Genomic DNA, 23,381 nt, shown 5'->3' with positions numbered 1-23,381 from the left:
TTCTTTTTCTCTCAGAGTGTAATCTCACCTTATCTACAGCCCCTCATTTCATCATCACACACATCATTTCACCACTAAATAACTGACTCCTCAGACAGGCCCAGAGAAGGGAGGACTGTGATGCCTCCTGAAAGAGACTGATAGAAGAGTGTGTGAGTGTAGGGGGAGCTTATGATCGCCGTCCTTCCGCCTATGATGTTAAACACTGGCGAACGGCCAGCCATTGTAGGAAACGATCATTTAAAAAGTCCCATTTTCTGAAGAAATACCCCCCATGAAAATGAACATGATTGGATTAAGGCCTTTTCAATATTCATGGCCATTCTTCTTAGACAAGGACATTACCAAATAAATGACTTCATTCACAAAAGAGATAAATGCAACATGAAATTGGCAAAACGGTCAGAATCCTGTCCATCAAGCCCCCCTTTTTTGGCGGAATATGATGTCATCAAAGCATGTCGGATGGGACCTCTGGTATAAGCCTTGGGAGCGGGTGAGACGTTATTTCCACGCTATTGTCTGATGCCCATGGGGGTGAGGAGGGGGCTGGGGGTGAGAGGAGGGGTTGCACTAATTCAAGGGCTGATAAGAGAGAGAGCGCGGGGTATCCTTTGTCCTACCTCTTTCAACAATTTGCTGGTTTTCACCAGCAACATTCATGTGCATGTGCTCATATGTGTATGTGTGTGTGTGTCTGTTTAAGTGTACATACGTTTTCATGCGTGTGTGTGTGTGTCTGTGCATGCATCATGCCAGGGTACATGTGCGTGTGTCGATGAAGACACGGACACAATCAGTCCCTAATTGGATCTACAAGATGCATCAGTGAGGCATAAACAAGTTTCCATGGCAACATTAGGCTTTGTTGCTGACCACCCCCTCTCCTCCCCACCTTCTCTCTATTTCTCTCTCAATCCCCCCAATCTCAGCCCCCTCTATTTCTATTCCCCAATCTCATTCCCTCTAGCTTTATCCTTCCCTCTCATTCACCTCCTCAACATTTCCCTCATTCTGTTTTCTCTCACTCCCCCCCCCATCCTATCCCCTCACCCCCCTTCTCTCGCTACACACAAAAAAAAACACCTACAGAAAAACAAGCGAGAAACCGGAGGGAAAAAAACAGAACTATCAGGCAAACATCACAATTAAACCTTGATTTGTTTCAGTCAACAAGTAGGTGTTTTCTATTTTCTAGCTTTTTGTAGGGAAATTGTTGGCAACTTTTTTTCAAATGTTCTGTTTAAAATACTTGAAAGCCTGGCTCTCAAATAAAACAATGAGCCTCACACCCCACTTTTCAGTTTTACAACCCATTTACTCCATTATCAAAGCGAGCCGCAACAATTCAGATGAATAATTAAGATTTCCAAAATCTTAATATCTTAATATCCCTGAAGGATTTAATCACAAGCCGGCCCCTGTCATTGATTCAATTTTCCGAGCAGGCCTCCTAGTTGGCGGTTAGATAGCTATCCTAAGTGAATTCTCTGCTTCTGTTTCCCAGCCTTTGTTAACTGTCTGCTATAATGAGGCTCTGGCTGCTGTGGAGGTCTGGAAGCGCCATCGCAGATGGGAAAGAAGCAACATAAAAGAAATAGGGCAGCAATTAGTGTTTAGCCCAGTTTAAAAGCCCTCCACTTGGCAAGCTGCGGCCCAGCTCCAGTCCAGGATGTGAAACTAAACTGGTGGGCTGGGACTTTGTCTCCCGTTTGTCTCTCTGTTGGCTTAATCAGCGCCACTCCGGTGCTACACACAGCCACGCAATGGAGAGGAGGAGACGAGTGACTGAAGATTATTGTACTTTTGAGGAGGTCGAAAAGGAAAAAGGGGCGAAAAGGGAGGTTGAATTGCATCTTTCATTCATGTTGTCTGGAGACTTTATAAGACCTGTTGATGAAAGAAGTTTGAGTGCACAGAGGAAGAGCCGCGCAGATACAAACGATGTTTCTGGGAAATGACCCTGAACGTGAGAGACCCTTTATTCCCCTCAAGTCCAACGAGGTGGATCTGCCTGAACCAAACAAAATAAAGAGAATCATTTTCAAAACAACCAAATGAGGTTGGTTTTGTTTCATCTGGACGGCTCCACGGCGAGCTCAATCCTGTAAAGAGCTTATACAAACAGACCTACACTACAGCACAGCAGAGAGAGAACAGAAAACAACGAGGCAGAGGAAAAAGAGAGGCGAGAGGAGAACCCCCTCCTCTCTCTTTTTACATTCCACTGGTGAATATGAGCACATGATCTCACATATGCTACAACCCCCCCGCCACCTCCCATACACATACACACACGGATGTGAGAGCCCACAAAAGCACTGTGGGGTGCATCCTGGACCTTCCCAGCCCAACTACCCAGCCACCCCTATTCAAGGACCCTGCCCTCACCGACTTTCATATAAAACGCCGCCTACACTAAGGCCCACTCAAAGCCCCTTACAGAGCCCCAAATCAGCCCTCCCCCCCCCCCCGCCCCATGTTCTCCACCCCCGTCCAGTCAACTCAGGCCTCTGCCCCGAGCATACCACTGGCAGGCAGCCTCGGCTGCTGAATGAATGGACCCGAGTCACAGGAACTGTGAGAGAAAGAGGCAGAAACGGCTCATATCAACAGAATGGTGTCAAATTGATTTGTTCCTCCCAAGCAGCATCATGAACATGCCGTACATATCAATTAAAATCAGTTATCCTTCACCATGTATACAGGGCAATCCATCTCTACCAGCGAGGAACATGGCAACAGCCCGGATGCAGGTACTACCTCTTCCACTTACGGTCTCGCTTCTGCAGCCTAACATTCAATCTTTCACTCTTTCTCTCTGGCCTTTAGAGCATGAGTGTGTCATGTGAAAACAAACACATACACACACTCCACACACAATCATCACCACAACAGGTACTCTATTCCCCTTGCTCTCAGCGTGGTAATTATCACGCCAGGAAAAGTGTTCCCTCACCAATTATCATTTCTCTTTTGCATTATCCACAAAATCCGTGTGGCTGCTTCCTCCCTATTATTACAGATGACACTTTCAGTACGGCAGCCATATTCACAGCCGTCTCAATCAATATTCCATAGGCTTACAATTCAGATAAATTTTATGGCTTCTCATGAAACATTACAGTAATTCACCCACATGACAGTGGTTACTCTTAAGTCTGTTAAGAACACAAAGCTGTGTTATGCAAAGAGTATTATAGATGAGCTCTTGTGTAACATCCAGTATATTGGTTTGAAGCTGATTCACTTGCCAGAGGCAGTCTATGTTTTGTGTAATCACAGGGTACAAACGCATCCTGTTCTCATTCAAGTCAATCAATATTAAATAATTGTCCTTAGCAGGAACTGGTTCAGCTTTAAACCACTTTCAGATCCATCAAGATAGAGCCACATGCCTTACAATGGAGACATTCAAACAGCAGCTTCTGAAATGGCTTTCCTTCTTGATGTGTGGTTAAGATCCACAATACGCTGTTGACACAGTGTGATCATTTCATACTTGGGAGAAAGGCACGTATCATCTAACTGTCAGTATGTTTGTACAGCTCCAGAGAAATTCGCCGCATCTATAACACTGTCACAAGAACTGTCGGTTATCTGACTAACGGGTCTGAAACCAGTTTGAACCATCTCCCTTTACTGTCTGACGCGACGCTGCATGAAGGTGAGCCGGTCATAGGCCTGCACTCGTAGCCAGCGGCTCAACCCGAGTGCTTGTATACATAGCTGGCTTCTGTCAGGCCGTCGCAGGGGAAGATGTTCTTTGGGAGTCCTGACTGTAAACACACACACATAAACACACGCCCCGCAGAGTACACACACCAGTTTCCTCACATGTCAAACACGGTAAACAAGTCGCCTCAATGCTGGTGCAGGCCACACACACACACACAGAGAGAGACACACGAACAAACACAAGGATTCTTAAATTAAGCAAAACAAGGCCCATCTGGCTCCAGAATTGTTTAGCAAAGCAGGAAGGATTTGACCCTTATTATAGAAAAGCAGGACAAACTCGCCAACGGGTAGTTGTATTGGATAAACTATAAACTCAATCCAAGTTGCATTTATACTCCAGACTTGGCAACAGTGAATTGCTGGAAGGCAGAAAGCTGGGTATTTTCCCTCTGTGCTGTCCCCATTAGAGGTACATAAATGAAGATGTCAGAGGCAAAAAAGACAGACAGAATATCCTGAATTCCACCCCGCAGAGAACTGCTTTTGTACGTGTGAACACAGACACCCTCTCTCTCTCACAGACAAACACACACTAGCTTCAGTTAGCTCAGTCAACAGGCTGGCATGCAGAGCAAATCAGATTCAGCGTGACTCATAACAGTTGCACACAGGCGAGTTATAATACACACACAGATGAGTGCGGCTGACACACACCTCTCATGTTCACCAAACAAGCTCAGTATGCTTGCCCTCGATCACTGTCACATGAGGGGCTAGCATCACACCATCGACGGCCGTAATGAGCTAACAAGATGACGCCCAGATGGCCTTGCTACAAGGAGGACAGAAGTGGACGTTGTTACTAGACGAACAGGCTGAAGAGGACTGTTGAGCGAGAGGAGTGTCATAAGTCATTAGGGCGGAGAAAGAGCATAATCTGTTTCTTCTTACGGCCTCTGTGGTTTCTGTCAATGCTGAGCCCATCCCTCTCTAAGAGCAGGGGAGTTAAGCGAGCATGGGTGTATGTGGTTATGATTGAACGTCATCCACGATATCACTGACAGCGAGAGAAGGCCCAGACTGCTGCACTCTGCGTCTCCACTTATTCATCCCGGAGCCCAGGGACTGAGCTCTTCCAGCTGGAGGCCTGGGGGGGGTGAGAGGGGTGGTGAGAAGAAGTGAAGAGAGAGGAGAAGATTTGGCTTGGCTAGACGCGAGAGCTTGGGTCAGTTTCAGCCCGAGTTTAGCCCTCATTCTGGGGTTGCTCTGTGACCCAAACACACACAAGACTCTTTGCTCCTCCAATGGTTCCTTCCCTGGCCACGACACAACACACACACACACATGCGCAAACACATACACAAACACTGACACACACAGCCAGCTGCCTCCCATCACTGAGGAGCAGCCACAGATGGGCTCTGCATGCTCCGTAAAGATCTCTCCACAGGCCCAGTCTACAGTTGCTGCCAAACCCGCCTGGCCCGAACCCACTGTATGAGTGAGTGTGTTTGTGTGACTGTGTGTGCAGATATACGTGTCCATACATGCCTGAGTGGGTGACGGTGTGTGTGTGTGTGTGTGTGTGTGTGTGTGTGTGTGTGTGTGTGTGTGTGTGTGTGTGTGTGTGTGTGTGTGTGTGTGTGTGTGTGTGTGTAAGTGTGCCAGACACCCCAAACGTGCCAGAGTTGGTGTGTGTGTGTTTGTATGGTGGGGGGGCTGGACAGTCGTGGAGAGAGGAATCCCCCAGGACTAAGAGCTGCAGAGCAGAGAGTCAAGAGCTGGACTGGGATGCAAGGTTGTAATCAGTGCCGAGCAGAGCAGGAGGGGAGAAAGCAGGAGAACCTCCCAGACAAACAATAGCATCTCTCACACTCACCCAATTGTGTTTCACTCCCACTTGGGGGAGCAAAGGAGAAACTAGAGAGAAAAAGAATCATAACCATTATCAAACCCACGCAGCTTGCCCGGGTTGTTAACCAGCAGCCATTTTCTGCTCTGTATCTCTAACCCTATCAATAAGCCCTCGGAAAGCATTTCTCCGAGAAAAAAACAGGCCTTTAATGTTGCTACTCAATCAGCACATCACATGTACTAATAAACACACGCACACCACGCACACACACACACACACACACACACACACACACACACACACACACACACACACACACACTGCTCCATATTACACACTAGTTATTTAAATTCTGTTTGGCTTAGATACAGCCAGTCATGGTTAAATTCAATTTTTAACAATTGCCCTCCTATCTCAGCATGGTTAAAAATGACTCGAGGGATCACAGTTTTAGACTGAGTAATGAAGCAAAGTGAAAAGCCCATTGAGGATGAGAGTCAGGTTATAGTTTGTAGCTGAAGTTAGCTAATTTTTCAAACTCGTGCTCGGAATGAGTCGGTTCTCAGACAGACGGGGGGGGGGTATTTTGGCACCAACACATCTGAAAATCCAATCAGCCACAAGACATCTCCCAAACAAACCTGACACCCATTACAAATAAGCTTTTTCTCCATCAACATTTTTTTTGGAAAATACACTTATTTGCTTTTTGCCTAGAGTAATTGAGAAGATTGATAAGACTCGCATATCTGTACGGTAAATATGAAGCTGGAGCCAGCAGCTGGTTAGCATAGCATAAAGACAAAAAAAAACAAAGGGAAACAGCTTGACTGGCTCTGCCGAAAAGTAACTAAATCTGACACCTGTAACATGTGGCTTTTTTACACTTTGTTTTTCGTCTGGATTAAACAAACAGAACATAACATGTTAATTAGTGAGCTTTAGAGGCGCTAGTATGCTGAGTCTGTTCAATTTGGACAGAGCCAGACTAACCCTTTCCCCCTGTTTCCAGTCATTAAGCTGGCTGTAGCTTCATATTTAGTGTACAGACATGAGAGTGGTATCAATTTTCTCATCTAACTCCCAATAAGAAAGCAAATAAACTCAGTATCCAAAATGTCAAACTATTTTTAATAGTAATGATACAATTCAAGGATCACCTTGAAAGGACATTTATTTTTTGCTTTCCCTCATACTCATTTAAGCAGAAGTTCTGCTGCAGAAGGACGTGGTGTGTCTTTTTCAGAATACAGAATTAACTACTTCCAGTTTGGATTTTATAGCAACACTTTATGATCAAGGGGAAGCTGAATCGATATTTTATGAGTCTGTATGTTGTTAACAGGTGTTAATATGACACAGCTACAGAGAGTCTAGAAGACTGGAGAGAAACCAAAGCCTTCCTGGAAGAACAAAGGGAAGACATGGCGCACAGAAAGCAAATCAATCAATCTCTGCCAGAGCACGTCTGGCTTTGACAGCACGGTTCTGAACCCAGAAGTAAAAGATAGCATGCAGCAAAGTTCAAAATACTTTCATTGTTCATCTGTCAATGTGAAAGACAATTGCAAGGGAGCGACGGGGAAAATACTAACACAATATTTATCTTCCTTCCCTCCTGACTCACTCTTTTTTAATGTATTCCTGCTATTGTGAGGATTGCTGGGAGATGGATGGGTAGAGGAGTCCGGTAGGTGATATGTGTCTGCTACAAGCACAGTGCAGTCACTCACACATTTCCCCTGTCTCCAATCTCAAGCAACGGCAATAATTCAGTCACCAACAAACAGCACCGTTTTTTTTTTTTGTGGCACTTCAATTGTTGGTGGTTGGTGGTTTTTCTTCTGCATTGTTCTTGAAACTGCTTCCCTGGGAAACTGGGAAAGTCAAACAGCTGACGAGATGTCACCTCATGAACTCTCTCCTTGGTTTCACACACTCACAAACAGCCACGTCGGCGATCTGACACACACTCTCCCTCTCAAGCATTCTCTTTTTTCTCCTTACACACACACACACACACACGAAATTCTAAGGATCTCTCATCAACTGCTTGTCAAGCTCAACGGCACACAACGCTGTCTAAACAGGCCGTGAGCTGCAGCTTCTCACATGCACTGACTGTTGCCTTTCAAAGCTGGTGACTCTTGATTATATCATGTCAGAAATGTGAGTCTTATGATAGCTGCTGGCCTTTCCTTCATTCAGAGGTCACGAAAAAAAGCTCACAGTAAATCTAAGGGATTTACGTAGAGGGTGAACACATTCCTCTTAACTTGGATTTTCATTTAGCCTACAGCAGCACAAGTTTGAGAGAACATATGTGGTGCAATAAAACTTTAAAAGCTTTAACAGTCATCTCCCTGTAGCAATACCTGTTCACTATGCATGCCTGTACCTGGGCCTCACACATGCCTGTTCTGACTGGTCATGCGGTGCTATATGCGGAGCCATGTATGACCTGAGGAATTATCCTGTGTTCGAACAGGGACATATGCATGCAGGAGCGCACACACACATTCTTTAAAAGCCAACAGTAGCGAAACAAGAGAAGATAGGCCTCTCTGTGTGCAACTGACAGAGTGAATTACACGGTGAGCTAAAACACTAGCTTCCTGTCTCACACAACAGGACTGGATGACTTTCAGATGGATTTTGCCGAATCTTGTACAAACAGTGAGTCAATAATGGGGTAATGGCCAATCGTTGAGTAAGAACAATTCACAAGTGATTTGCGGAGAAAATGTGTGTTTAGGGCACTCTGCACCACAGTCTGTCACCCAGCCATAACAAGGGCTGGCTGCCAATAGGTTCCATTTGCAGGGCTTGACACCAGAACTGCATGCAGATATCTGACTCTTCCTGCGCCCTTAATATGTGACTTGATATACCTCATCATAGACAGGCCTTGGAGAGAAATTCCACTGATGAAAAGCTGATAATTCTGTCTCTAACGATTCAGGAAGCAATGAAATCAATGACAAATTTGTGTTATGAGCAAATGTACAAGACATTTTAATCCTTCAGCACTTTGCCACTGATATTTATGTCTGTCGCCAGCGCTTTCATTATCATAAAGCGTGTTTAATATTTCTCAGCTGTGTGAGAGGACCACCACACTACAGATGATTGAGTGCACTAGATTTAGTGGCTCTTTCTGTCTCCCCTTCTCTTTCTCCAGCTGTGTCCACGTACTTCAGGACCTATACACACGACTGAGTCGACCGAGGGAGAGGGCAACAAGAAGAGAGGGAGGGGGGAGGTAGCACTGTGCAAGCACTGAGGACATGGTGCCAACCAGAGAGGCCCACCGTGCCGTAGTCCCATCTCTCCAGCTGAGGGCTTTGATTCGCCTGATTGTCTCCAATATTGAGACACACAATAAACACAACACTTGGCGGCCATTTGCAATTCTAATCAGCCCCTCTCAACTGGCCTGGACAACCCTGCTACAGCCCTCTGGGATATCACTCATCTGACTGCAAAATAATGACACAATCATCGCCATGGCTACGCTCCTACTGCATCCCATGAGCGGCAGCACAGAGAGGATATTAATACACAGGAGTGCTCAAAGGACTAAATGAATTAGCCAGGAGATTAGCTAGATACCAGGTTAATGAATGTGCCACGCAGGCAACTTCTCCTGTCTAGCATTTGGGGAGCGTTCACACCCCCCTCCCCCCAAATCACTAGCGGCAAGTAGGCGAGCTAGCGGGTCCACACCTGCTTCTGCAGGGCATGTTGCAACAAGATTTCAATAAACCATCTTCTTTCAACATCCAATTCTGACTATGTAAACTTTGATTGTTTCTTGATAAGGAAGCAAGTTGGAAACTTTGGCAGTATCTGATTTTGACATGCCATAAAGTGATGATAAACCAGCATGCAGGCTGTGATATGATCGTTATCCAGCATTAAAGTCTGTGTTAATGTTGAACTATGTGAAATAGTTTGTTTTCCGGATGTTAAGAATTATAAATCAATGCACTTTTTAAGATAAGTTTAAGATAAGATAAAAAAAAAAGCTTTATCTTTAACAAACTGTTCCAAAATCATACATCTGTGAATTATAAAAGCCCATCTGTTGCCTTTTCCTGTGCTGTTTTCATTGACTTGACAACATGATGGTAATAGATGCTTGCAGATAAATGAGAGCAAAGTGACATGCAATCATCCACGTTTTAGTCGCCTTGATGTATTTGCTTTAACAGTCACCCGGAAGATGAGAAACTCAAATTTATTTCACAAAATAACAGGCACATCTTATGAAACTGTCTATTTGACTTGCAAATCACTCAGATGATTCATAACGCCGACCGTGCTCGTCTGCCCTCGTTTTCAAGCGAGCACAAGAGCATGCCTGCATGTGTACGACCAAGTGTGTGTGTCGACACTTGCAGAGGCATGTGAATGACAGCCTGTCAGTGAAAGAGATGTCATTATCTGGCTGATGTCTGTGTGTGAGTTGTGATCAGGGGCAGGGTCACATCACTAGTGGGGAGCTGACACACTGTGGACAGGAAACATTACTTTCTGATTTCCCACTAGAGGGGAAACACTCTAGTCACAATCTGCAATGCCACTGTTGAACCTCATTTAGAGGTTATTCCAATATGCCCGATGAAAAAAGTGTGTGTGAGTGCAGCACACTCATGACAATAGCATGAGGGATGCTTATCTTAAAACCCTTTTTTAAACAGAAGCTGTTTCTTTAAAACAACATGGTGGAGATTTTTTTCTTGCTTTGTTCACAAGGCCTCAAAGAGGGGAGTTCTGGTAAACCTTTCCCCTCCCTGTCCTTAGCCTTTGACTTTTTCTGTGTAACAACAATACACGGGTTTTAGTTCAGTGTCCTGCAGTCGATCTGTTAGGGCGCTGATAAGAGAAGCTGATGGATAGGTTTAATCAGCCAAGCCCAGGGATCAAGACCACGAGACAGATCAATCAAATGCTGTGTGGTTTATAAAAGAAACAGCTTTTATCAGTGTCACAGGGGTCTCTGCCTGCTTTTTTTTTTTTTTTTTTTTACTGAGGAAAGAAACCAATATTAGCACAGTAAATTATATGTAAAAAATAGAGTAAGTACTTTGGGTACGTGTGCTGAAAGCTGCACTAACTAATGTGACTAAAAATAATAAAGCTAAATGCAGTGAAAAAAACGCAGTAGAAATGAAAAAGGCACATCTGTAATCAATATACCAAGGCTATTAAACTTCTACGGAAACTCTCCGGCAAAGCATAAAGACAAATGTCCCTGGTCTCTAACATACTAAACACCTCCTGACATAAACTGAAAAAAACCTCCAACTAAAGCCCTTCTGAAATATAAAAACGTAACTGAAACTAAATCTGCACTGAAATCAAAAAGGAACACAACAGAAAGACAGAAAAAGCTGAAATCTATCTACACCAAACAAACAATAGATCTACATACGAGAGAGCGCCAGGCGCTGTTATAACTAGGACACAGTGCTTTTAATACACAGCTGCGTTCTGTGTCTTAAAAGCAGCTTCTTATCAGAGAATTTGAGTGACAAGTCTATTCTCTGCTTACAATCTCTGCTCATGATTGTAAAAGACAGCTACACATGTCCCATCCAATCCAAGACAAATTAGTTGCTCTTTCTTTCCTCCCTTGGATGGGAGATCTTATCCAGGCGGACATGCTTAAGTTGTCAGTGGGTTTCTAAAACCCATATTGAACAGCATATTGACTGATGCAATCGGGGAGACACACATCATTAGGCTCATTAACAGTGGATGTAAAAGGGGAGGACGGCCTAACTGGTGAAGCGGGAGTCTGTGTCTCCTCTGATAACACTCGCCTTTAACAAGCAGAGCGCAAGCAAGATGCAGGCTGTCGGTATTAAAATGAAATGTGTGTGTGAATGTGATGTGTGTGCTAATAAATAGCTTGTTTGACATGATGCTATTCTCATTCACACAGTTTGCTCTGTGATAACCGGGCGGATTGTGGCCTCGTAAAGACGCTCCATGTGTTGTTTTAGGAAGCCATTACAAACTGGGCCGTCTCCATTACAAGGGCTATCTGATCATTATTACCGCCATCTGTAACGCACACTCAAACCTTAATCTGCACAAGTCAACCACAGCTGACTCCTGAGCTTGCACACACATATCCACACCACCTTCCCGCTGTGATATATATATATGTGTGTGTGTGTGTGTGTGTGTGTGTGTGTGTGTGTGTGTGTGTGTGTGTGTGTGTGTGTGTGTGTGTGTGTGTGTGTCTACATCCAAACGTGACAGAGCCGCTGTTCCCTCGTCACATTGCGGCTTTCAGGTCAACACGTTTTAGTCCAGCCTACTTAAGCAACACTGAGAGTGGAGTACCAAAATCCTGTTGAAGCCAGGGACTTGCAAGGCTCTTTGCAAGGCCCGAACCCCAACACCCGTGCAATGCAATCGCAATCTCCCAGCCAGAACTGCCCGCACCCTTCAAAGGCTCATCACTGGACGCACATCTAATGCAGAGAGAAGGCCGGTTAAAGCCTCAGCCAGGCACACTGCTTTGAAGCGACTGCTCTAGCCCCTCAAAAAGGAGCCAAATCATTTCCCTTCCCTCTACCATTCCATTGTGTGAGAGGTGCACCAAGCGGCTCTATTTGGTGGCCGCATGTGGGGCGCCTTCAAGGATCACGCCACTCCATTCCAGAGCACGGTCACGACAGGAAATGAGACTCTCCCGGATGCACAGGGGCTTCTCAACAATAAATATATTCATGCATTCATGTATATTTCAAATAAGAATTTGACTCAGCCCACATAATGCACATGCAAGGTTCCAACTTTGAGGTTCTTGACATGCACGAGGTGCTACAATCAGAAATGTATAAATAAATCAGAAAATGCTGCAAACAGAGCTACTAAAAGCAGAAACACAGGCCTGGGCCCGGCACACAGAAAGGACTCACAGAGGTTTGTCTGCAAAGAAAAGCTTTCATCTCAGAGACAGGAGAGGAGAAGAGAGGAGTGATGTGGTGGAGGTTCGGGCTGTCATGTTTCACAGTGGGGGACTTCAGAGACAGATGAGGAGAATAGCTAAAAGTAGTCAAAGTTTTCAGTGCAGGGGGAAAATGGAAGATGAGACAGCGGAGCACGGAAAGAGAGGCACATTAAGATTAGCAAGTTAAAATCACAGTGTGACATATTATATTACCGCCGTTAGAGGAAAAAGTACCATGGTTACTCATTAAATCGAGTCAACGCAATGCCTACGGTCTTATTCTCTGCATAGTTCATAATAAAGTGAGCAGAGAGGTTTAGGATATTGTGTTTGCTTTAGCAGACCTTCACTCCTATTTCCAATATTGGAGAGATGAGAGGCTTCTATAGCACAGCACATCATGGGGGAGAATAAACACACATCTGATGGAAAACATGTGTGTGGGAGATGAAACGGCCTCCCTCATATGAATAGGATGAAATATAGACCTGTGTCCTGCTGCGCTCCAATCACGACCGTAAGAACTCGGCGTGGAGGGGAAACAGCAGACCCCCGACAGGCTCTCTCACTCAACACACAGACACACACACAAGCTGCCAATATGGCCATTCTGGAGCAGATTCATGTGGAGGCCAGAGTCTGACAGTGACATCTCCATTCACTCTTGAATTCTTTTTCTCTTCCCAACATGCATGGACACACACACACATACACACTCACAGAGAGCCAGAGGCCATGGGAGGAGGAGCAGCGCTGGGGCATAAAAAAGCCTTTCTCCCTGCCGTGGGTCTCTGTGGGGTTTAGCATGGCATTATGGGAAGATTAGACTTTAGAGTGCTCTACTATCTGATGTCATTGTTGGTTTTACGTTGTCTGGATGGCTTGTGGAACTCGGACCTGATGGCAGGCACATTTCTCTCAAAACAAAATGCTCTGGGTTGCAGTTGTGATTGATTGCAGGTTCCTATTGTATCTGTCTGGTATGGCTCTATTGGAAGAAGAATTAGTCAGACAAAAACTCATGGAAAACGCTCCACATCTGACTCCATCAATCAAGTCAGCAATCAAAATAATTCAATTAAGAGACTTAAATCCCGCTGGCTTACGAGTCCCTGCTCCAATAGCCAGGAGACAAACTCAATTTACTGACAATCCATACATGATAGCATTAACTCCACTTTTAGGCTCAAATCTTTTTCCATTACTTACATTTTCTAAATATCAAGGGAAATGCAAAGGAAATAGTGGAGTTATACTGTTTACTTAGGGAGAGGACAACTCGGAAAAAATTAAATAAACAAGAGCAACTTTAAATACATAATAAAATTGCAGACAGGCTGTCCAGACAACTAAACTAATTTGCAAATTGTTTAGAAGGAGGTCTTATTTGCAAAACACAGAAACTTTAGAAATGTTTTTATAGATCTGGTAAATGGCCATACATCAGAGATGCAGTATTGTGCAAAGACTGGGAGAGGGAGGTTGCTGAATATGTGTGTAATTGTCTTTTTCCCCCGTTTCCGAGGTGTGAAAGGGAATGCAGGGTTGCACTGGGGTGTCCCAGGGAGAGGCGATTGAAGCGTCAGTCACAGCTGCCACACAGAGCCCCGGCGCACAGCAAATCCCAGGCCCGGCCCTTGTAGGCGGAGGGCCGGGACTGGGCCTGGGAGCAGCAGGAGTCCCACAGGCCTTTTCTTCCAACTCCTCTCACCAGCACAAGGGGGACCGGGATCATGCTGGGAGTTTGCTTAGAAAAGGCTGAGCCAAGACTTGGCAGAATGGGTTAACGGAGGCACGCATACACACTCACACACACAAACTCGAAGGCTTTTGGGGCTGTCTGTCTTGCCTCTGGGCATGGTGGGAAAAGAAGAAGAAGAAGAAAAAATTAAAGATAAATCAAACTTCCAGTTAACATCTCAAAAGTTTGGACACATTTACAGAGACACACACGTACAGAGCAAGAAAGGGAGTGCTGAAACAAGATTACTGGAGAAATGAGTGGTTTTTGCTTGATGCCTGGGGAGCCTAATAGTGGTAAAGTCCCGAGGATTATACACTGTGCCATTTCCATGCTCCCCTAATAGTCTCCGTGTCCTGCCTCTGTATGCCATAGATGGATTATGATGCTTTATAATTAACATGGGGGAGGGGGGTTGTTACAGACCGCCCATCTGCCATCCTGACACACTTACAGGGGGGTATCCCTTGGGAAAACGGGGCTGCTACCACACTATTCCATTACTTTATCATTTTATCATTCTATTATCCTACCACTCCATTCAATTACACTGTCACTCCATTAGTATACTCATAACAGTGAACAAAGAGCTCCATGATGATCATTAATGATATGTTCAGAGCTGCTTGGGTATGGTCATGCTTCATCCAGTCTCTACTACTAAAATATTAACTGTAAAAGTAAAGCTCACTTTGGTTCCACTTAGGGAGCCACAGGTAAGTGATTCAACAGTTCCTATAAGAAATGTATATATTACATTATATTATATTATAGTATTTTATATTAGAATGGGTGATCAAAAAAATCCTTTAAAAGACAAGAATATTTTTTTCAGAAAATCAGACAAACAAAATCTTAACTCAATGTCGACTTACTAGCTTTTATCAGAGCCTCCAACCACATGTAACTGTTGTATTTGTTTTGTTTGTTTGTTAGTTTGTGTTTGTCTACTGTTCTTTTTCAAATTGTGTAGATGCAGTTGAAAGCTCCAGGAAAAGCAATTAAAATCACTAGTAAAGCCTTAACCTTAAGGTAGCTTTTTTTGCAAGGGGTCTACTATACTTTTTGTAATTTTGTAGATATGGTTGAAAGCTCCAGAAAAATCCAGCAAAATTACTAGTAAGTGGGCCTTAAGTTGTTGTCTTGTATATTTTTTGTTATTTTGTAGATGAGGTAGAAAGCTCCAGAAAAGCGAGTAAAATTACTTTTTAAAAATAATTTGTCTAAGTTTGTTCTTTAGTACTAAATAAATTAAGGAACGGTTGTCTAAACTTGCATCATTTACGAAGCTCAGTTTTTCAGCAAAACCATGACATTTTAATATGTGAATAAACATGCATTCCTAGTCCTCTCCCATCCATTTTTGTCATTGTTTGTTGGAATTCCTCAACCCGTTCCCCCAAGTCTTGGCACACTAAATTCAAACCTTCCCACAAAAGTCTTTTGAGTGCCACAAACTGGGGGAAAACAGATCCCTTGCTGCCTGTATGTCGGTGACAACTCATGACGTCTTAAAACTTGTATTGCAGCTGGCTGTAAAGGTTGCCTGCCCGCTGTTTGGGCCTGGCGTCTGATGAGGTCTGCCTCCACAGCACAGAGGGGTTCTCTGAGAAAGAGTTAAGTCTATGAGGTCAGTCCAGAGGAGGAGGTTACGAGTTCCCGAGTCGGAGCCGCAGGGGTAATGGTTTTAGAGATGGCTGTCACACAGATCCGTTCCACTGTCCAACACCGCCGCTGATCTCCACCAATCCAAGTCCGCTTGCTTTTCAATCGCTCAACTTCTCTCTCTCTGTCCCCCTTTCTTCTTTTCTCCCTCTCTTTCCCCCTCGCACTGACACATGGAAGTAATCTGGGAGCTCTACGCTGGACTGAAAGGATGTGCGGTTGAGCCCAGGGCCGCGTTTCAACGCTCTACATCAGCTTCCTTTCCTCTCCTGTTTAATCCCCTTATTTTCAACTGCTCTTATGTAAAAGAACTAAGATGGCAAACAAAAGGCAGACTTTTCCCCGCTTTCGCCCAACTTCTTTCCCCACTTCCTGTAACTCTGTATCCCTCCATTTTTCACTTGATTCAGCTGAAGTGCAGGCGAGGCGACGAGAAAAAATGTTAAAGGAAGCTTTCCAGCACCAGCGCCTGTGTCTCTGCTTGGCAGAGCTGGAGCTGATGGGAACTTCCTGGTTGCTGCCAGCCAGAGCCTCTGTCTAATGAAGCCGGGTCGCTAACTGCCTGTAAGGCAGCCACTGTTCAGCCACTCCACACTCGTCCACCGCTCGGCCCTCAACACTTTCATAGGGGCACACTGGCACGCTTCTAACACTTCCTTAATGCTCCACTGTGGCTGGACAAAGAACAATGGCACACCGACATGCACTCTCAAGCACTCATTCACTTCCATAAGCTTATACTTGTCCCTTTCATATGAGACTTAGCATCCTTTAATAGTAGCTTAAATTGAATAAAAATGAAAAGAGCTCATTTTGATTTGCATTTTTTTTTTTACTAAATAATTGGACTAGAAATGATTGCACCAAACCCGATACTTTTTGTTTTGACACACGTAGAACTTTAATGAATGTGGTTTTATTACCAAAACAATCATGCTGAGTAGCACAAAGTTTCAACAGGTTTGTCATAGTTTTCTGTGACTCACAACAGACAACATAAGCCAATGTTTGTCACGCCTATGTGAGAGTCTAGAAGTTCAAAACTCTCAAGATTAAAACAATGCATTGTGTGTTCTAACAATTATTTTCCTTATTGACTATTTGTCTGTTACTTCTTGAGTAACCGATTAGTTTGTCACTGGACTTGTTTTGTCCACAAAACAAAAAGGTATTAATCTACAAAGTACAAAAACAGAAACGGGGAAATACAGACTTGTTTGATAACTTGCAAGTGAGTAATCAATTATAGGTGTGGCCAATATGGCAATAACACGAGACACTAAGAATTTGTCAACTGTCTGGAGGATTTTCTAATCTTATATTGTGGTGTCTATTGCTGGGTTTATTAGGTTGCATTAACATGATTGTTGCATCAATGTTAGTATAGGATTTTTTATTCCCTGGTCAAACCAAACACGAAAAACCAGACATTCCTGTCTGGTTAGTTTAGCAATTAAGAGTTTCTCAATGAGTTCCAATAAAATGTAATACATCACAACATTGTTATCATGATACTGTACAATAATAGACCTTTTTATCAATACTGCCATATCGATTATCAAAGTTGCCGTTGATTGTTTTTGATCAGCTCGCTGATTAATTGACAAATCCCTTCAGCTCTTCTTCCAAGTGATTCATTGCAGTCAGCTGTTGTCCCAGCTTTAAAATCAGCCCCTATAATATGTCTTGAAAGAAACCCAACTGTAACTCTGGGTGATGAGGACCAGTTGGGAACTCATACACGCACATGAAAAAAAATGCTAAAAATTAGTTGCAAATGCTACTTGTCCAAAAGCCGGGGGAGCGAAACTGGGTTTCATGCGCACCACTGCTTAAATATAAAGAAATGAATGCATCAATAACACACAAAAAGCAGAATGATCAGTTTTTCAGTGATGTGGCAGCCAAACCACCAGTGGATAAAGTGAGTCCATCTGGAGAGAAACCATGATGGAAAAACTGCATTTTTTCCCTGAAATAATTTAAAGCGCTGCGACCCCTTTCTGAGCCCAGGTGCCTCATTTAGATAACCAAATGAAGAATTCGTCGTTACACACCGCTGAAACAACAGACATGTCGACACAGAAGTGCCCACACATAAAAGCAAACGCAGCTGTCCTCAGAGTGAGACACAGGGTGCCTTTACAGCACCGTGGGCCAGTTGCTGTCCAGAAGTATTTCTTATTGGTTGGCCCTCTCTCTTTCTCTCTGAGTGGGGCTCAGGCTCTAAGTCCTCTCTGTGTGTAATGAGATCTTTATCAGAGGGAAACACGATCAGAGTCGAAAGGGGGGATTCGGGCAGGCAAGAAGAGGGAAGGTGTATATCGCAAGGGGTAGAAGGGGCAAGCAGCAGGGCGCGGGACAGGAAAGAAACAAAAACAGGCCTCTGACCCTCTCAGCAGTGACCCACACTGCAGCGAGCAGCAAAGGGTAGCATTCACTGGACTCCTTGCAAGGAACCAAATCCCATTTCTGGTCTAGTCCTGAAGTTTCGGCCCAGCTCTTGTTTAACAGGTTGCGGCAGTTTCAAGTTTTGTGGTTTCAGTTTGTTTTTTTAACCTCCTACTGAAATCCTTGTTATATTTAAATGTCAGCTTAGTTAAGCTTTTGTGAACACCACTTTGCAGGAGTCAAAGGTTTCTCTGTGTTCAAGAATAAACCTTTAAAACATTTTGCTTTGATAACATCTGTTTCGAAAAACAAAGATAAGGCAGCAGTTTGTTTTTTTCCTAATTACCTTATTGGAAAAACAATTTCTTCCCCCAATTATCTTATCGGAAGAAGCTAATTATGAAAACAAAACTTGAACTTTAATTAGGCCTTCTGTGCACCTATTCTACTAATAGCAGTCAAATAAAATAATGTTGTTTTGAAAACGTATTTAACAATAAACTTGTCACCTCATTATCTAAAAGTACAGTTTTTATTCCTCTTTAAAAAAAAAACATATTTTTCTTTTTTGGTTTTGGAAAAAAACAAACATGTTTGCTGAATATCACTAAACATCACAGTGGTAATCAAATCGAGCTTAATCATCAAACTCACCGAACCCTTAAACCATGCAAGCACGCAATAAACCAAACCAGCCAACCGTTAAACTGTAAGCCAGGCAGCTGAGGTCAATGGGCAGCAAAATAAGATGAGTAAGTAAAGACTCACAGCAGCAGAGGCTTTAGCTGACTTCTATCGACACAAACGCCTCTCTCTCTCTCTCTCTCCCCATTACAATATTTTGAGCTCTTTTGTGGGCTTCAAAAGCATCACAGAGACCAAAAAATGTCTGCAAACTGTTTCCAAGCCTCATCGAAATGCGAGGAGTTCAAAATCGGTGCAGCAGACTCCTGGCCAGCCCGTGGCTGTTTCCTCACTATGTTTTCAGAGGTGTGCAAGTGTGTTTTCCGTCTCTCTCCCATCATCTTGTTTGTCTCCTGTTCTGCTGCAAACAGGCTGTGGTAGCTACAGGTCATGAGGTAAATATTAGCGAAGGAGGGTTAGAGGACGAGCAGGAGCCACTCATAGCAACCTTCTCAGATTATCATTAAATTGGCACTGCTGCAGCATTCCCGAGCACACTGCGAGTGTATGTGTGTACTGTATGTAGTATGCCTGTGCATTGCTGTGCTAGCTTCAGCCAAAGCGATGGGACGTGATCAGTCATAACAAAGTGACATTTTCTGCCGTAATCCCACTCAGCTAAATGAGAACTAATCCGATTTGCTCTGATCAAATGTTAGACAGTTCTTTACCGTCCGGGGACGTTGACACATCCAGCCTTCTTCTGCACGGCTGCACCTCCTCCCAATTCCCCCCTCTCCACCCCTTGCCATTTCACTCATCCAGCCTAAAATTAAATATCAAAAAAAGTTCTGATACATCCCGCAGCAAAACTAAAAACTCGGGGATGTTTCTTCTCCTTCTTCTTTCCAGACAGCGCCACAGTGATGATGTATGTTGCCTGTTCAAGCACGCTGGGAAGAAATCAATTAAGCAAACCCCAGTTATTGATAAAGCAGGAGTGGGAGTGATAGCATCCTCACATGGAAATCCATAACAGCAGGAACGCTCAGAGGGACCCGCACATAAGCCTGCACAACCATACACATTAAGAATAGAAACACATACACACACACACACAAACATAGTGGCCCAAACCTGCTGGTTTCCTATACTTTGTATCATAACTCATGGCCTGTAGGGAAGCACTGGTATTGTTATATTTTGTGTGTATGTGGTACAGTGTGCAAGCAGAGGGCCAGATTAATTTATTAGCTGAGGCAGCAGTGCTCCCCAAAGTGGGAACAGGAAGTAAGACATCGTAAATCTAGATAAGTCACCAGATAGTGTACTGTACATTTCTATAGGCCTCTCACTCTGTTATCACTATGGAGTAATATAGGCCAAGACAGAGAGATGGAGTTTAAAACAACAAACGGAGAAGACAGATGCTGATTGCTGTACAAGTATTCCTTTTTTATTGCCTATCAGACGGCGCTGCTGACTGATACATTTCAGAAGAAAAACAGGTTTGTCTTTTGTTATTGCAAAGCCTGCACACAGCAAGATAATTGTCTATTGTTTTCTAAGCACAGAGGAGCTGGATAATTAGGTTGAGAGAACACTTTGCAGAGTGCATTATTGTTCCACTGTGAACTTTATGAAATATTCAGCCAGCATGGGGATTTTACAAGGAGCAGAGTGGAGAAACAGATGGAGAAGTGATCTTCCAATCCCTAAACCAGCGTGGTAACCTTCTAAGACATTCCCTCCAGGTGACATCATCAATCAATAAATGTCTTCCTTCCCCCCTTTTTTTTTCATTTGTCTCCCCATGACTGCAAATGTTATATATGTGTGTATGATATCTCAATCTGATGACGCTCATTGTTCCACTACCTCTGCAGCCATAGTCAAATAAAAGCTGATGGGCCGTAGTCTTACCATTAGGACCAGGCCACACACACACACACACACACACACACACACACACATAGCTACACACACTCCAATGAACATGGCAGCAATATTCATACTCGCTGACTGCACAACGAGCTCCTATGACATCTGACATTTGGGGTATAAATCATGGATTCACTTGAATGAGTAAGTTCTAGTTATAAGCTGGTCGAGCTACTCTCCATTTCCCCTTGGTGCTGTGAGCTCAAATGAAGGTCAGCTCCTCAGCTCTAACCATAGAGAAATACAGGAGAGGGATTTTTTTTTTCTTTTTCGTTTTTTAAGTTTATTTTCCCCTTATGTATGCTTTCCAACATCATGCAAATGTGGGAGTCAAGTATAAGTGGGTGATAATTGTTACCAGAGCGTATTTTATTATCAGCAGTCTGGGCTCACTCTGCTTGTTTTGATGGGGAATAATAAGAAATTTTTTTGAAAAATGTCTGGCTTCAACTGCCTGCTTTTGAGAAACTTGCCCTGGATTCGATGGGGAGAAATTAGGCTGGATCCAAGCCAGGACAATTAAAGAAATTTAATTCATTTCAAGCGTTTGTTCCTCTGAAAGCTGAAACCGTTTTATCACACATTTTTTTGTGGGCAAACTGAATTCAAACAGTGGAGAGTTGGGACGCAGTGTGGCCCTCTCAGAAGCCAAGCAGCCCATGTCCAGGGCTGCTGGGAGGGCTGAGAGGACAAATATCCTCCACAACTGGGCTACACCTTGACACACTTGGCATGCTTTCCTTCACTTTTCTCTTCCATTCTCTACTCAGCTAATTACACAAATTACAAGAAATTGTAGGGAAGTGGACAAACTCGGAGATAGTATGAACTGAAGAGTCCGAGCAGACTTTGCCCTCAGTCTAGTAATAAAAAGGTGCGTGTAATATTGTCATAAATTACTATAATTACCCCCCATTATTGTGTTTTAAGTGAGGCCTACTGTGTATTGTATATGCTCGGCACCTACCTACTGTGTTTCTTTGGTGTTGGGAAATTCCCCACTGAGAAATAAATCAACACAAACTCTGCGGCGTAGGAATGACAATTAAAAAAACTAAATTTGTGTTCTTTTTCACATAATTGCTACATTTAACAGAACATTTAACCCAGCTTGCACACAATAGCAACTTTTCCAGTAATGTCAGTCCTCCATTACGCACACACCCAGTGAGTTTGCTATGCTTGTACAAATGAAATACGAGACTTACTTGGAATTCTGCGAGCTCCAAATTATAGTCTCCAGCGATTTTGCTGAAGGTAACGCCGACCTGCACATTAAAATAAAGATCCAGAGATAATACTTCCAACAACCGAGTCCCGCCATTCTGATAAACGTACAGACAGTGAGCCGATAACTCAGAGCGTCGGACAGTGCGCCTGGCAGCCTTTATCTGTGGTTCGCCCGGTGGGAAGGTGAGCTACGATCAGTCGGGAGCATGTGAGGTCGATATCAGATACATGTCCTTCTGTCCGACTTCTTTAAATCTGCTCCAGGCCCCTGTGTCCTTGGCTGAACTGTCCGCAGGACGTGCGAAGAAGCCTCCCGGTTTCTTGATAGGATCTGGAAGGAGAGCAGCCCCCCGAGTGTCCTGGTTGACCTGTGGCTGAGACAAAAAAACAGCCCTTCGCGACCTTATTACTCAGTGGTGAGAACTCAACTCAGCGATCTCATGTGCGGTGAAACAGATCTAACCAATCGCACAGTTTTTTCTGGAGACACAATTGTTTGGCGATGCGGCTGCCGATGAAGCGCTGCGCCGTGTCTTTGTCAAAGCTCCCCCGATGGTGTATGTACCTGTCGCTGTATATAGCCTACAGATGACCACATTCATCCATCAGTCACAACTCCGCAGCACGCCGGGAATCCCGAGGTCCACTTCATTCCAGTGTTATCTTTCACTCCTCCTCCTCCTCCTCTCTGCTATTCTTCTTCGCAAAGGAATTGAGTTTCTATTGTAAATATCCCTCCCGGCTCTCAGCGCCGTTCCGCGTGCGTGTTGCGCTCCAGCAGGGGTTAGCCTCTAGTCCAACTCGGGCATGCTGCGTGGGGCCAGTGCGTAAATATACTGTACGTCTCCCCGTTTGTTTGTCGCTGCTCGGACACAAAAAAGTGCCGTGGGAAGATCAGACTTGCTCGCCAGTCCGCTCGGTGGCTCTGAATCCGCTTGCCAACGTTTCCATGCCGGTATAGTGTTATTTTAACCGTGCACAACACTCTGCGCTCCGGTGAGTGCAGCAGCTCGAGCTCAACTGTAACCCGAGCCGAGGAGAGCGCACGGGGAACAGCCCACAGTGCGAGCCGCGGCCAATCACAGCGCTCTGTCCGAACTTGGAAGCAGGAAGCAAAGGCATTTATGGGGACGTGGAGGGGTGGATGGTGGGTAGAGGGAGGCGGGGGCTGGGAGTCTGTTATTGGGTTGACCCCACATCTCCACCTCCTCCACCCCGGCCTGAGCCATCGACCCAAATTGAAATGGACTTTGAAGTTATTCGTCATACTGAAAGCTTTGGTG

At 44.3% G+C, this 23,381-nt stretch overlaps 1 protein-coding gene across 1 annotated transcript in view; it reads right to left on the bottom strand.

The window, feature by feature from the left end:
- Positions 1-23,154, bottom strand: part of efnb1 (ephrin-B1) — a 57,696-nt gene extending 34,542 nt beyond the window's left edge. Inside the window, exon 1 of the mRNA XM_051420584.1 lies at positions 22,077-23,154. Within this exon, the coding sequence (XP_051276544.1) occupies positions 22,077-22,192 (116 nt within the window). The 5' untranslated portion in view covers positions 22,193-23,154. The remainder of the gene's footprint in view (positions 1-22,076) is intronic.
- Positions 23,155-23,381: the final 227 nt, after the last annotated feature.

This window comes from Dicentrarchus labrax, unplaced genomic scaffold (assembly GCF_905237075.1).
Source record: "Dicentrarchus labrax unplaced genomic scaffold, dlabrax2021, whole genome shotgun sequence".
NCBI lineage: Eukaryota > Metazoa > Chordata > Actinopteri > Moronidae > Dicentrarchus > Dicentrarchus labrax.
This window is presented reverse-complemented; position numbering and strand designations above follow the sequence as displayed.